The sequence below is a fragment of the Callorhinchus milii genome, unplaced genomic scaffold, assembly GCF_018977255.1.
Source record: "Callorhinchus milii isolate IMCB2004 unplaced genomic scaffold, IMCB_Cmil_1.0 Scaffold25, whole genome shotgun sequence".
Taxonomy (NCBI): domain Eukaryota; kingdom Metazoa; phylum Chordata; class Chondrichthyes; order Chimaeriformes; family Callorhinchidae; genus Callorhinchus; species Callorhinchus milii.
In genome coordinates, this window is record NW_024704766.1 from 1,079,818 (window position 1) to 1,095,385 (window position 15,568).

Here is a 15,568-nt window from a genome sequence, read left to right on the forward strand (position 1 = left end):
TCCTGCTGCTGGATAGTGGGCACATCCCCATGTGATTAGCTGAAGTGAGCTGTGCTGATTAAGGATGTAACGTTTTCTAAGCAGTCTCACGTTTTGCGTACCTGAGAGGGAATGTTTCACTTACAGAAGGCATTTAACTAGCTGCTGAGATCTGGATGGTGCTCATCGCAGTCGAGGCTGCTGGGTTTGAGAGACAGCACTGAGAATTGAATCACTAACCATCTGGTGGAGGAGCCTGCTTTACCCAGCTCCTGACACTGGGTCTGCAGGCTTTCTTTATTTCTCTCCAAAGGTTTCCTACCTCCCTGGGCAGGGCAGATGGGGCTGTGTGGATTTTTCCTTAAATGCTGCTGCCACTTCCTCACTGTGCAAGACAAACGGTGACATGTTCTAGTGTTACAACTGGCAAGTAATGTTGGGGGAATGGGTGAGGGGGGGGGTACTGGAGATGACAGAGGATAGCAACAGAGGATAACAGATGACAGAGGATAACAACACTGAATCGCAGGTGCTCAGGAGACTTGAATCTGCAGTTTTGTACCTGAGATATAGTACAGCATCAGTATATGGCGTCAAAAGGGTAAAGAGTAGTAGAAATCTGGTACTCTCTCTCTCCCCCAAAAGGGTGTGGATGCTGGATCCATTCACATTTTCAAGATTGAGGTGGATAGATTTTTGTTAGGTCAGGGTACCAATGGATATGCGGGCCAAGGCAGGTGAATGAGAATTGAGGGACAGAGCAGCCATGATCTAATAGAATGGCTGGAGGGGCTGTCCCTACGTTAACCTACACTAATCACCAAGAGAGTAAAGGGATAAGTCAGAATATGTTTCAGACAATCGTCGTTACAACGATTTTACATTTATATAGCACCTTTCACTCCGAGGTGGCATCTCAAAGTGCTTGAGATGATTTGGACCCGAGCCGGTGGTGGTGGGGAGGGAGGGAAAGAGTTTATGCAGCCCTTCCTAAACATGGTGGTTAAGGCAGAATCTAGGAGAAATTCGATTAATTTGAGCCGTTAAATAGAAATTAAATAAAAAATCTCCCAAGGAGAAACATTGAACATAGTCCAGGCACAATGGGCTAAATGGTCTCCTTCTGTGCTGTAAATTCTTATGGTTCAAATAGTGCCGGCTCTAATTTGCTTTAATTTCCAGCCGTGAGCAGCAATTGTTTTAAAATGTAGATTGCCTTTTGTGCTGAGCTCACGAGCTACGAAACATGGGAGAAAAACTCCTACCTGGCATTGGAAAACTCTTAGCATATTAAGAACTTGTCTCTGAATCCGGAGGCTGGAGCCTACACCGGGGCGTGAGGTTAGAATCCAGTTTGATGCTCCATTGTAGGATCCTGGCAGTCCAGGCAGCACCGAGGAAGCGTAGTGCACTCGAGTGCAGCACTAATGTGCACTGCATTGTTGGAGGCATCATCCTTCGGCTGAAATGTTCAATCAATGGTCGCTAAGGATGTTAAAGCTGTCTCCGCACTATTCGAAAGAAGAGCACAAAGGTTTCTGCCACTGCCCTGGCCAACATTCTTCTCTCAACCTAAACAAAAGGCCATGTTAAGTGGGGCATTCATCTCACTGAGATTACTTGCCAATTTTGCCTACGTAGCCAAGGTCGTTAAACTTCAGAGTAACTCATTGTGGTTTTTGAGACGTTGCGATACGACACGAGGTCAAACTCTAGCTCCCAATGCTAACTCGGCAAATTTATTCAGTGAGCTGACAAGTTTAAATTCCCCAACAACAATTTTGCATTTATGTGGTGCCTTTCACTCCAAGGTGACATGTCAACGTGCTTCAGATGATTTGGACCTGAGGTGTTGTCAAAAGAATAGGTTTCGAAGACGGGGAGGGGGCAAGGCAGACTGCTATCCAGCTTCTGAATTCTCTATTCCTTCCCCACGTTATTGACCAAAAGCAGTTAATGTTAAAATTCTATAAAGTGCTTTCAGATCTTGTACTATGCAGAATAGAAGTGTAAGTTTTTCTAGAGCTATGAAGTTCCTTTAACCATTAAAAATGCTGTATTTTTCCATGTGTCAGCCTGGCTCAGTCGGTAGCATTCTCGCCTCACAGTCAGAAGGTTGTGGGTTCAACAGGTCTCACGTTGGGACTCGGAACTCATTCGGTCGATGCTGGCATTCCAATGCAGTGCACGAGGGTGTGCTGTGTTGTTGGAGGTGCCATCCTTCAAATGAGATGTTAAACAGGTTCTGACTGCCTGTTTCAGTGGACTTTAAAGATCCCACAGCACTATTCAAAGCAAATTTCTTCTGCTGTCCTGACCATCAATCCCCCAATAAAATTGGTCCACATGGCTATTTGTGGAACATTGTTGTGAGCACATTGGCTGCCCCATTTGCCAGTCACTTCACTTTACAGTATATTCTGTGAAGCATTTTGAGACATCCTACCAACGTGAAAGGTGCATTTTTAAATGTAAGGATTATTTTGAGTGAAGGGGTACAGACATCGAATCAGTACATTTGGGAGGGTATTCAATGATTCTTCGGTGGATAAATTGAATGAGTACGAGAAATAATATTTATTTATATTTATACAGATATTTATTACTTTACTTTGGGACCAGCCACATGGCCTTTCCAATCCTGTACATTCTGATGTCTTCATACAGTAAACATGTTGAGATTCTTTCTTTTCACTAGGTTTTGTTCTCCCGGATTGGCACATCACTGTATGGACTGAAAGATAATAACTGGAAATGAAGCGCTTGTCCCAGGGGAATTGAGCTGTGGTTTTTCAACACATTCCTTCTTTATCTAGTTAGCCACAAAAGCTATTCATGATTCATGTAATCATTCCTATTTATTTTGTATTCTTTTCTTCCTTTTCTAAAAAGTGTTTTTAAAATCTTTTTTCTGTTATGTTCACATATTTCATGTGTTTTGTTTCATTTAATGTGTTCCCCCACAAAATATAGTCAATTCACTTTACAATATATTCTGTGAAGCACTTTGAGACGTTGCTACGATGCACTAAAGCGCTATATCAAATGCAAGCATTACTATTATTAGTAATATTCATTCATTTTGTTATCCTTACGATTTTTCAGGATCCTGGTTATTGTTAAACCAGAACAGGTGATGAAGGAAATATTGATCAAGTCACTGAAAGAACTCACTACTGTTCAAAATAGTTCTGTGGAATACTGGTTTGTCTGAACCATCAGATGGACGGACCTCCGGTTAATATCTAATCAGGAGACTGCAGTGCTCCTTGAGCACTGTACTGGAGCGTCAGCCTGGGTTAGGAGCTCAAGTTGCGGTGCGAGGCTCAAACTTGTGATCCAGAGTCTAAAAGTGCTACTGACGCTACCTGGAGCTTTCCCACTCTTCTGCAATGCTCCATCTCTGGCACCACACAACCGGTGCACAGAATCTTGCGTCTGCAACCTTTCGATTTTATTGAATTTCACGTCCCATAACATCACTGCTTGCAGCAAAATTCGCAGGAACCAATGCTGCCACCTAGCGTCGTGTGACAACTTCATACCTGACAGTGATAAAGACCAGGGAGAATTATTCTCGGCCAATATTCAGTGCTGTATTTTGCACAGCCCAGAAGCGAATAAAGTTTTAAGAATAACTATCTGTTCCCACAGGTGTAGCTGATGTGTTGGCATCTGTGCCACAGACACAATCCAAGAAATGTTTTGAAAGCAGAGAGAGAGAGAGAGAGAGGGATAAGACACAGGGATTTCTGAAGAGCCCAATGATGATGAGTGAAACAAACTGGGGATGTGAAGGATATCAGAGTTGACCGTGCACACTTCACAGAGTCAGCTTGAAACGTCAGTGTCTTGTTCGACTCTCAACTACCCTTTAAACCCCACGTCCTAGTCCTGACCCACTTCAGCTTTCTACCTCCTACCTCCTCGACATTCCTTGGGACGTCCTCCTGACCTGAAAGGCGCTATATCAATGAAAATGCTGTTGCTGTTGGCTCACCTCCCTACCCCTCGAGCCGCTAAGACCCTCATTCGTGCTCTCATCGCCGCAACTCTCTGCTCTTCGGACTCCCCAGCTCCCCCTCCCTCCACAAACTGCAGACTATGTGCCCCTTTTCCACTCCAGGCTCCGCGAGCCCATCATTCCCCCCACCCCCATCCCGAGGCCGGCCCCCACATCCCTCAGAGGATCAAGTTCCAGGTCCTCATCCTCACCTTTGAATCCATCCGCGATCTTGCGCCGTCCTCCCTCTGTGACCTTACCAACCCCACCCGCTGACCCCGCTGGGCAGGCGCTGGCCAGCGTCACATACCCACCACACCTTCTCAGCATCAGCAGTCGGCCTCAGCCGACCCTCAGCCCCCCCCCCCCCCACCCCAACCGCCCCAATAATAATGATCATAATCCTCGCCTCTCGCAGCGCCTCATCACGTCTTCGAGACGTCTCCAAGCGCTTCACGGGGCATCCGTGAAGCGCGGTGCGTTTCGTGGGCGGAAGGCGGCAGCCAATTGCGTCCCAGTGATGTCCCCACAAACAGCCACGGCTCGAAGTGACCAAATTATTGTTATTATGCGAAGGGATTATTACCCCCCGGGACGCGATCCGCTAACCGACCAACAACAGGGATCCTAAGGGCTGCTGGTAAACAGGAGCAGTGTGTGTGAGAGGGGGGGGGGGGAGAGCGGCCTGGGGGTGTGGGGGGGTGTGTGTGGGGGTGGGGGGGGGTGTGTGTGGGTGTGGGGTGTGGGTGTGTGGTGTGGGGAGGGGTGTGTGGGTGTGGGGGGGGTGTGTGGGTGTGGGGGTGTGTGGGGGTGTGTGTGTGTGGTGTGGGGAGGGGTGTGTGGTGTGGGGAGGGGTGTGGGGTGGGGAGGGGTGTAGGGGGGTGGGGAGGGGTGTGGGGAGGGGAGGGGTGTGGGGGTGGTGTGGGTGGGGGTGGGGGTGGGGAGGGGGTGTGTGGGTGGGGTGTGGGGTGGGGAGGGGGTGTGTGTGGTGGGGAGGGGGTGTGTGGGTGGGGAGGGGGGTGTGGGGAGGGGTGTGTGTGGGGGGAGGGGGTGTGTGGTGTGGTGGGGGAGGGGTGGTGTGGGTGTGGGGGGGGGTGAGTGTGTATCACAGTAATGGCCTCAGGTCTCTGCCCGCCCGGGGGGGGGGGGGGGGAGGGAGGGGGGGTTTTCCCCCTTCGCCGCCGCGCCGCAGTTCGTTGCCTGACTGACTGACTGACCTGACTCTGAGAGGGGGGGGAAAAAAAAACCAACCGTCACCCGGACTCCGCCGCGCGCTCCGCTGCGTCCCGCTCCCCTCTCGCGCCGCGCCGCCCCGCGCCGGCGGGGTCTCCCACCCCCGCCGCCCGCCCCCACTGCGGTCCTCCAGCCCTGGTCCTCCAGCCGCCCCGCTCTATCCCGGCATGCCCGCGGCGCGGGGCCCGGATGCGCAGGATGGCGGCGCGCGGCTCAGCGGACAGCAGCCCCGCAGCCTCCCTCAGCGCCGCCGCCGCCGCAGCCCCGGCCCGGCCGCCCCCGCCGCCGCCCGACCCCCAGGCCTCGGGCCTGCTGCACCTGCCCGACCAGAGCCCGGCCCGGCTGCCGCTGCCGCTCCCGCTCCCGCTCTGCCCCAAGGCCGAGGACAGCAGCCCCCCGGCCCCCAGCTGGAGCAGCGCCGGCCACCCCGACCCCTCCTCCGCCGCCGCCGCCGCCGCCTCCGCGGCCCCCAGCCCCAGCCGGCCGGCCGCCGCCTGCCGCGGCATCTCGTGGACGCCGGCCGAGACGAACGCGCTGATCGCCGTGTGGGGCGACGAGCGGCTGCAGGACGTGCTGGAGGGCAACCTGCGCAACTCGCACATCTTCGACCGCATCTCGCAGGCCCTGCGGGAGATGGGCTACGAGCGCAGCGCCAACCAGTGCAAGGAGAGGATCAAGGTACCCTCCCCCCACCCCAACACAGCCCCCCCCCTCCCCACCCAAAGCCCCCCCCCTCCCCCCACCCAAAGCCCCCCCCCTCCCCCACCCCCACCCCAACACCAGCCCCCCCCACCCCAAAGCCCCCACCAGCTCAACCCCCCACCAACTCAACCCCCACCCCCCAAAGCCCACCCCACCAGCTCAACCCCCCACCAACTCAACCCCCCACCTCCCAAAACCCCCCCACCAACTCAACCCCCCCACCCCCAAAGCCCCCCACCAACTCAACCCCCACCTCCCCAACACCCCCCCACCACTCAACCCCCACCCCCAAAGCCCCCCACCAACTCAACCCCCCCACCCCCAAAGCCCCCCACCAACTCAACCCCCCACCCCCAAACCCCCACCAACTCAACCCCCCACCCCAAAGCCCCCACCAACTCAACCCCCCACCCCCAAAGCCCCACCCCACCAACTCAACCCCCCACCTCCCAAGCCCCCCACCAACTCAACCCCCACCCCCAACTCTTAACTAGTTACTCCGACCCGGTGACGCTCTTAACTGAGCGACTTAACTGCTAACACTCTTAACCGGCAACTTAACTGGTGACATTCTTAACTAGCGACGTCACCGGTGACAGTCTAACTAGCGAACTCCCCCCCCCCCCCCCAGCCTCAACCAGGTAACTCACTCACTTAACTGGTCACCATTCTTTAACTATCGATCCCTCCCCCCCCCCTCCCCCCAGTCTTAACTTCACCAGCAAAAGATGTCACAGCCGTCAATCGGACTGTAATAATAATTGTATTAATCCCTGCGACGTGTCAAAGAGCTTCACAGGATATACTGTCGAGAGGGAGTGACCGTGTTAAATAATAATAATAATAATTGTTGCATTTGATACAGCGCTTTTCACGTCGGGAGGACGTCCCAAAGCGCTTCACAGAACACACTGTAAAGTGAATTGACTATATATTTGTGGGCGAACGCGGCAGCCAATTGCGCACAGCAATGCCCCACAAACAGTCGTAGATTGAAAATGACCAATTTATTATTGTTTTTGGTTTTGGAGGATTATTATTAGGCTCTGTGTGGAGTAAGGAAACTTGCCCAAGGTTTCGCCCTAACCTGCCGGAGATTAAACTCAGGTCTCTCACTTGCAAAGCGAGTGCTCCAACCACTGAGCTACAGGACTCCACGGTGGGGAGAACGCCGGTAACTAGCATAACTAGCGCCATCTCTTCTCCTTTTGAGGGATTATTACCTGAGGCAGGTTTCCTTACTCCACACACACATACATACACACACGCCTCTGTCTACTTAGCAGTAAGCAGGAACCCGGTTGTTAGTCGATCGGCGGATCTCTTTCTGGGGGCGACAATCCCATCAAAAAAAAAAAAATTTTTTAAAAAAAATAATAACCGGCTGACCACTAGGTTCCTACTTACTGCCAGGTAAACCGGGGCTTGGGGAATAAGGAAACTTGCCTGACGCTTGCCAGGCGAACGCTACCGGACTCCTTTTTTTTAGGGTGTCGGGTATTTTGCATTCGTTTAAAATCGTCTCCGTTTCCACCCAGACTCTAAAGAGGTGTTATAGCCGAGTAAAGGAGCGAGGCCGTGGGAAGAGAACTTGCAACTACACGTTTCAGCAACTGGAGCAGGTCTTCGGGCGGGTACCTATGATGTGGGAGCCTCATGCCTATCAGCCGGTCCTGATTGACAGCAGCGGTTTGTACCAAGACGCTGAATCAGACACGAGTAACTTGGGCGAGAGCCGCGATGCCCAGCCAGCGGAGCTGGAGGATTGGGGAAACCAGAAACCGGATCTGCAGCTCAACCAGAAACAGGAGTCGCAGATCTACCAGCACAATCAGGATCTCTCCGCCTTCCAGGACTCCGATGTGGATATGGGTGAGCGGATCTTCCATGTTATGGCTGTTCATGTGCTGAAGATCCTTCAGTGCCTGTGGAGTCCTGTAGAGTAGTGGTTAGCACACTCGCCTCACAAGCGAGAAGATCCGGGTTTGATTCCCGCGTGGTACTTACCCCCCCCAGTAAGTCGATTGGCAGATTGCTTTCCCTTTCCCTTCAAAAAAAATAAATGATTTGGCCACTCAATCCATGATTGTTTGTGGGTCACTGCTGTGTGCAATCGGCCGCCGCATTTAATAATAATAATAATAATCCTTGCATTTGATATAGCACCTTATCATGTCATTGAGACGACTCAAAGCGCTTCACAGAATACACTTCAAAGTGAATTGACTGTATATTTTGTGGGCGAAATAATGCAAAATGTAAACAGTGTAAAAGGCACCCGTCATTATTACTCCCATTTGGTGCTTAACCCACGGAGTCACTGGGAGACTCATTTTCTCATTTTCTTGTGCGCTGTAAATTTGGGGTAAGGACAACTACCCTCATAAAAACACGAGCCTCGACTCTGTTCACCTGAAAGTACAAGCAGTTGATCCCACTAAGAACAGAGTTTTTCTCTCCTCTGCCTCCAGGCATCTCTAGGAATAAAGTCAGGTGACCGACACACAGGTTAGTGGCACTATGTGATTGACTGTACCTCAGCAGGTTACACAAACTCATGCTATTATGTTGGAAAGACCCAATAACAAACAGAATCAGTCTTTACTGAGCGTTGCTCCCTGAAGCACTCTGCTGTTATGTTTCTGTGTTCAAGGGCTTCTTACAGTCATGCTTTGAGCTTCACGATAAGAACATAACATAAGAATTGCTAGCCGAAAGAAGACCAAGGTCCATCTAGTTCACCATCCGCTATCCTGACATGTCGTGTCCCAAACTATATACTGTATCCCAAGATATTATTTTCTAGCAGAAATCTAGCTAATTTGTTCTTGAAACGAACAACAGTTTCTGCTTCCACCGTCTCCCTAGGGAGCCTGTTCCTTACATTTACTATTCGATGTAGTGAAAATCTTGTTAACTCTGGTGTGAAAGCTGCAGTTGGCTTTTTATGGTTAGTTTACGTTCCTGGAAGGGAAGTGATATCACCTCCAGCAGTGGAGTATTGTGAAATGGGAGGCCTGATGAAGACGTTCCTCAATACATTGACCGGGCCTTGAGGAAATCCTGTTACCACTCTCCCTATCACTGCTCTGTGTGCATCAACTGCACACACGAAGCTCCAACAATGGGTGTTACTATAATAGATAGCATTGAAGCACGTCTTGACTGTATGTGTACTGAACTGACGTGAAAGACGCTTTATCCTTGTAAGTTGTATTGAATTGAAATGGTTTTCACCCACAAAATACACAGTCAGTCCAATTTACAGTATATTTTGTGAAGCGCTTTGAGACGTTTCAACAGCGTGATAAGGCGCTAGATCAAATGCAAGGATTATTATTGTATTAAAAAAATTACGCAAGCTAAAAGAGAACAAGGCATCTGACCCAGACAGACTGCACCCAAGAATCCTGAGGGAAACTCAGGGGGAGATAGCTGAGGCTTTAGTGTATATATTTACGAACTGTGTAGAGAAAGGAATCTTGCCAGCGGACTGGAGAGTGGCCAATGTAATACTCATTTTTAAAAAGGGCGATAGAGCTAATCTAGGCAACCTCAGGCCAGGCATCTTAATGTGGGTTGTTGGCAAAGTACTGGAATCTACAATAAAGATAAAGTGACTAGTTATCTGGAGAAGGAGAATACAATTAAGAGCAGCCAGCCTGGATTTACAAAGCAAGGTCATGCTTGTAGAATTCTTTGAAGATGTAAGAGAGAAAGTAGATGAGGGCAATGCAGTGAATGTGGCCAACTTTCTCCAGTTAACTGTTGATGAGGCTTTTTTCCGCAAGTGAAGAGATGTTTAAGTGGCGGGGAGTGGGGCAACCTGATCAAACTACTCAAAAATTCCGCTGGTTGGAATCGGTAATCGGGAGACACAAGTGTAAGATAGCGATCAGGGGATCTAAAAGACAATTTAGTAGGAACTACTTCCCGCAGAGGGTAGCGAGATTGTGGAACTCGCTGCCTGAAGTGTGATTGAATCGGATAGTGTAGATGCATTTAAGAAGAAGCTTGACCTTCACATGGGGGAGAAGGGAATAGAAGGGTGTGGAGGGAGTGAGGGAAAGGGTGAAGACTCGTGTGGAGTGGAAACACTGGCACGGATTGGTTGGGTCAAATGGCCTGACTCCGTCTGTACATTCCTTGTAAATCATTGAAAAGTGAGTGCAGTACAAAATGAGTATTGTATTGTGTGTTTGTGTGTCCGTCCTTGAATTAGAGATAGTGGGGAGTTGTCAGGAACCTTAAAAACAAGGTAAAAATCAATAGGCTTTGTGCTGGCTGTGTGTTCAGTTTGAGAGGACATGGCCTTGGTATCAGCTTGTGAACCAATCAATGCTGTGTACACAGTCACGCTGTCTGGCTCCAGTAGTTTACTTAAGAGTTGGCGTAACTGCGGGCAGAATGTAGCACAAGTACAGGTTTATGTTTTTAAAGAAAAGTATTTTAAAAATTACTGCTATTTAAGATTGATTGCAGGGTAAGATTCAGGCAACAAAACAGATTTTTGTGTACATCGGTGGCTCAGTCTGTTGGAACAGCTGAATACTCTGCTGAGGAACCGGGTGCTGCCCTGTGTGCAAACAGATTGTTATCTTTCACTAATTCAACAATTACTTCACAATCTGGTTAATCATTACTACGTGCGGCCTTTAAAGCAGCTCGCAAAGCCCAGCGCAGTTGTTTGGGTTTATGAAGCGTGTCCAATTGAAATCCATTTGGTATAATTGCAACGACTCGACTAAGAACCCACCAGAAAACCTTTCTTGTTTGTCGGTCACAGAGCCAGAAAGGTAAGTGTGCCTACCTGTGTCTTGACAACCCACCTCCACTCCCTCCTTTCCTCACTACCTCTTGCCTCATTTTAATCAGAACTTGTGGTCCATCTGCACAGACCCTCTGAGACGCCATAGTTCAGTTACCAGAGAACTGCTAACTAATTAGATCCATTGCGAAGAAACTCTGCTGGTAGAAGTCTGCAGCTGGTAGACAGTGATCAGATCGGCAGATCTCTTGAGTGATGGATGTGCTCAGCTTTGGGCTCACAAATAGCGTGTTCCCAAATCTAGTCCAACGTGGCATCAGGATTTCAGGCGTTTAATATCACACAGATCCTTTCATATGGCACTTTGAAATGTTGCGGTGCTTTGCGTACGCTCAGTGCTGGAGCATTAAATTTAACATTGAATAGAGAGGTGCTGGGTTGAGCATTAAACTCTCATATTACAGAATATCAGAGTACTGTAGCGTGTTGGTTAGAGCAGTCGCTTCGCAAGCAAGAGGATCCAGGTTCAATTGACTAGTCTCCCACACTAGTTAAGCGGAACTGAATGTATTTAGATCAGCATGTCTTTCTGGTGTCAATTTTTATTCTGGTTCATCTTAACCCCTCTCCTCCTTTGTGTTTCCTGCAGAAGAAATGAGTTTTGTGAAGAAGAAGCCACAGGTGCGGCGGGACTCTATGGAACACATGCAGTAAGTAGGCACTGATTCTGCAGTGTAAACCTTTCAAGCGCTCTGGGACGCTACCCACATTAATGGAGCTGTATAAATGCAAGTTGTATAAACTGGGCCAGAGAGGTGCATTGCGGAATACTGACTGGAGAATCAGTAGCAAGAGAATGAAACCTAAGGATTGTCAGTAGGAAAACTGGGGGGAGTTTTTATTTCTTCACAATGGATCTAATTGTGGAGTCTTGCAGCATAGTGGTTAGAACACTTGCCTCTCAAGCGAGAGAACCTGGGTTTGATTCCTGGTCAGGGCGAATACTAATACAAGTTTCCTTACTTCACAGACCTCTGTTTACCTAGCAGTAAGTAGGAACCCGATTGTTAGCCGATTGGCGGATTGCTTTCTGAGGTTAATAATCCCTCAAAAAATGTACTAAGAAAATTTGGTCACTCAGTCCGTGACTGTTTGTGGGACGCTGTTGTGGCAATCAGCTGCCAGCGGTTTGTGATTCTGTTTCTCTCCTCTCTTGCTCCAGGAAGCCTGAGATTGTGCAAGCGCTCATGACTCTGCTGGACTCCATCCAGCCCAAGTGGCAGGAGTTCCAGTGTTGGGAGGACTTCCCTCAGATCTCCTCCAGCAAGCTCGGCATCTTCGGCATCGGCTACAACACCAGGTGGGTCGAGGACATCCGGTACCACTGCGCCGAGATCAGCTCCCACATGCCGGTGGGGAAAAGGCTAAAGGAATATCTGAACCCAGAGAAGGCGGAGGGCAAAGTGATAGCAGGCAAGCGTCAGAAAATGAACTGGAAGAGCGTGTTTTACAAATACTTTGAGATCACAAAGAGCGAGGCCAGGTGCTTGGAGCTGCACTTTGCTTTCGAGTGGATACCCATAGCCCTGTCCCGCGCCGTAGGAGACAGCGTGGTCCAGTATTTGTTCCCGGGCGGGATCCCGGACACAAACGGACTGTATGTGATCGGCTGCGAAGACGCCGAGGGCGAGGTTTTCACCCCGCGGAGGGATTACGGGATCCGGGTGTTGCCCCGGGTCTCGCTGCACCGGGAATCGGGGGGCGCGGCTGGTCCGTCAGTGCCGGACAATGAACCAGGCGACCGGAGCGAGAGGATCCGTTACTGCTACCTGGGAATGGCGGAGGACAGGACCATTCGGCAGTGCATACTGCAGCACTTCCAGCCACCGGTCAAGACTCTGAGCTTGGAGACGGGTGCCATTAACACCTTCCTCTCCGAGAACTGCCGGGCGGGAGCCATCTCCAGGTCGATCTACATCAAATTCATAGAGGTGGAGAAGGATTCTCTCTCTGCGGGCTGCGTGACTGAGTGTTTGGAAAAAGCCATGGGGTATTCTTTAAGGTTCACCAAGTAAATCGCCTGCGCTCAGCTGTTGCGACGTGTGGATTCTCCTGGTCACGTTCGGGGCTGGTAACGATAATGATTCCTGGGGTTTGGGGGCGCTAAGCTTCCAGCACTAGCCGTGCCGGAGTGGCTGGGGCAGGGGGGAGGGGAGGAGAGAGGCAGGGAGGCACGGAATCGCGTCCGCGAGGGTCCATGGTCAGGATCGCGGCGGAATTCAGGTCAACCCCAGAAAGGGAAAGCAAGTTGGAACCTTAATGCTCTCCCAAAGCTTGAATGTTCTGAAGTCTCGGCTCCAGCCCTAGTGATGTACAGTGTACAGTCTACAGCATAGGACAGGAATCAATACAAACAGGGAGAGAGGTGACTTGCTGTAGTGATGTGGAGCGATGGGTTACAGCCCTTGCTTGCACTCTGCTCCCCGGCCTGCTCAATGCTCCGTTCCACTGGCCGCTATGGAATTTTATTGGGTCAGAGCTCAAACCGTACAGCAATTTCTCCAAGAAGCCAACAGACATTTGGACAAAGTGGGTAGGAAGGAAGGAAGGAAGGAAAGGGAAGGAAGGAAGGAAGGAAGGAAGGAAGGAAGGAAGGAAGGAAGGAAGGAAGGAAGGAAGGACGGACACACAAAAACCTCGTGGGTGGGAGGGGGGGTGGGGGGCGGGTGGTGGTGTTGCAAAATTGTCTCTCTGCTGGTGTGGTCACCACCTACCACACCCGCTCTGACACTTCAGGCCCTCACCCACGTGCACAGTGCCTTGTAGATGTGCTGGGTTTGGTTCCAGCACGAACCAAACCCTTACGGAGACGGGACGATAGCCGGCAGCAGGGGAGGGGGGAAGGGGAGCTACGTAACTTACGGAAAAAGAGTTGAAACCAAAGAGAGCAGCTCAAAAAATGTTGATCAGAGGAAGCCCTGTGGAGAACTGTGTTGCTGCTCTCCCTCCGTACATCTGTAGCGTTCAGCGACTAATCAATCAGACGCTTTCATTGACCGTTTAACCCAGTGGAATGTCCTGTCCGAGCAGACAACAGACCTGACTGTGGGGACGTGATCAAGCAAAGCTCCTCGGAACTATTCGGAGTATCTGTAACTGTTTTTTCCTTTTAGGTGCCCTAAACTGATTATTTATATTTTTTTATGCAATCTTATGTTTTCCAGTAAGCCCTGTATTTATTCATTAACTACCGACAATTGCTTCACTACCAGACGAAAGTATTAGGACCAAATCATTTCCGGATCAGGACGCAGGACACAGCTGGAACAGACGCAGGCTGTACTTACGGAGATATTTCACCTGTAGCGCAGTACCCAAAATGACAGATGTGTGTGTGTGTGTGTGTGTGTGTGTGGGAATGGGTGAGGTGTTTGGTTTCTGTGCTGCTTTGAGTTATGGATAAATCATCCACCATTGAATGGTGTTTCAATTGACTAATCCACAATATGTGATTGGTACAAAATTCATTTCTTGAGTTCTCGCCAAGGCAAACCGGAGCCGTGGGACCCTCCACATATTTAGCCTGTTTGACTGACATTGTTTCTCAATGACTCAATCTTCCTGTTGTAAAATGGCCAAAGACGCCTTAATCGCCATGAGTTCTTGCCCATCAGCTTGGGCTGAAGATACTTTGAAGGGACCTAGAGTGAGTAAACCACTGCCATCCACTCACCTCTCACGCCTGCTGTTCTTCCTGATCCCAAGCTCTCTCCCAATGCTCCCACGTGCAGCGTCCGACTGTACTGTGGTCATTCATTTACTGAACATGTGTCTTTGCATGTACAGTAACATTCTACCCGTTATCTCATGGTTCTTAAGTATAACACTACCTACAAAGAATTTATAAAAACTGAGACTGGACCTGAACTGAAAGAACTCCAGCCATCACGTTAAAAAATGTCCTGGCTTACAGCGTAGCTCTTAAACCTCGATATTATAACAAAGTTTGTTTTTAACGTCAGTGAGGCAGTTATATACAGTCAATTCACTTTACAGTGTTTTCTGTAAAGCGTTTTGAGGCGTCTCGAAGATGTGATAAGGCACTATATCAAATGCAAGGATTATTAGAAGTTGTCTGAGGTTTCCTGCATTGTTTTTATTTGTTGGTGATGCTCTCACTACCTGAGAAGCCACAATTATATCTTCCAGTGAGAGGCGTGTTAGAGTGAGGGGTCTTTCAAGCACGTCTTCTGTGACCAAAGGAAAGGTGATGTCCTGTACTGTCCTGAGAGTCAGGTGTTTTGTCCAAATGATTCCAGTACACGACTTTTCTAGTGCAGTGCGAGATTGAAAACGAGTACCGTAATGCACGATACTCCTCAAATCCCAAGGCGCTTTGCAGAGAGCTGAGTTGTGTGAGGGTGTGGGAACCTGTACAAGTCTCCCGGATCATTTGATCCATGTCTGAGGTGGAGACCAAAGGGATGTGGGAAATTTCAACCCGTCTCCCAGTGGTTTTAGAGAAGGATTCCTTGTTGAGCAGTCAGTGGCTTTACTCGTGACATTGGTGCAGAGGGAATTGCAGTGTGCCTTTAATTATGTAATTAATTTGGGACGACCTCCTGATGCGAAAGGCGCTATACAAATGCAATTTGTTGTTGTAATTAACCAATGATATTAATTTATTAGAATGTAATCACCCACCCATCACTGGTGGAGAAGGATTTATGCTTTATACATGGCTCACGAAACACATGTATTTACACACTAGTAGCAGAATGTAGTCTAGTAGAATAAGACAGGATGGTGCTTGGAGTTTCACTGCATTCTTGCACTGTACAGACTGTGACCTCTTAGTTCATGCAGTAAATGCCTGATAACTC

General features: G+C 49.6%; 1 protein-coding gene across 1 annotated transcript; it reads left to right on the forward strand.

Annotated features, from left to right (window-relative positions):
- The first annotated feature begins 5,413 nt into the window (after nucleotides 1-5,413).
- On the forward strand, nucleotides 5,414-14,164 carry LOC103180274 (myb/SANT-like DNA-binding domain-containing protein 2). The gene is made up of 6 exons (XM_042343822.1): nucleotides 5,414-5,556; nucleotides 5,689-5,893; nucleotides 7,456-7,789; nucleotides 11,335-11,395; nucleotides 11,908-12,676; nucleotides 13,910-14,164. The coding sequence occupies exons 1-6, from the start codon at nucleotides 5,414-5,416 to the stop codon at nucleotides 13,910-13,912; spliced, it is 1,515 nt and encodes a 504-aa protein (XP_042199756.1). The 3' UTR covers nucleotides 13,913-14,164.
- Nucleotides 14,165-15,568: the final 1,404 nt, after the last annotated feature.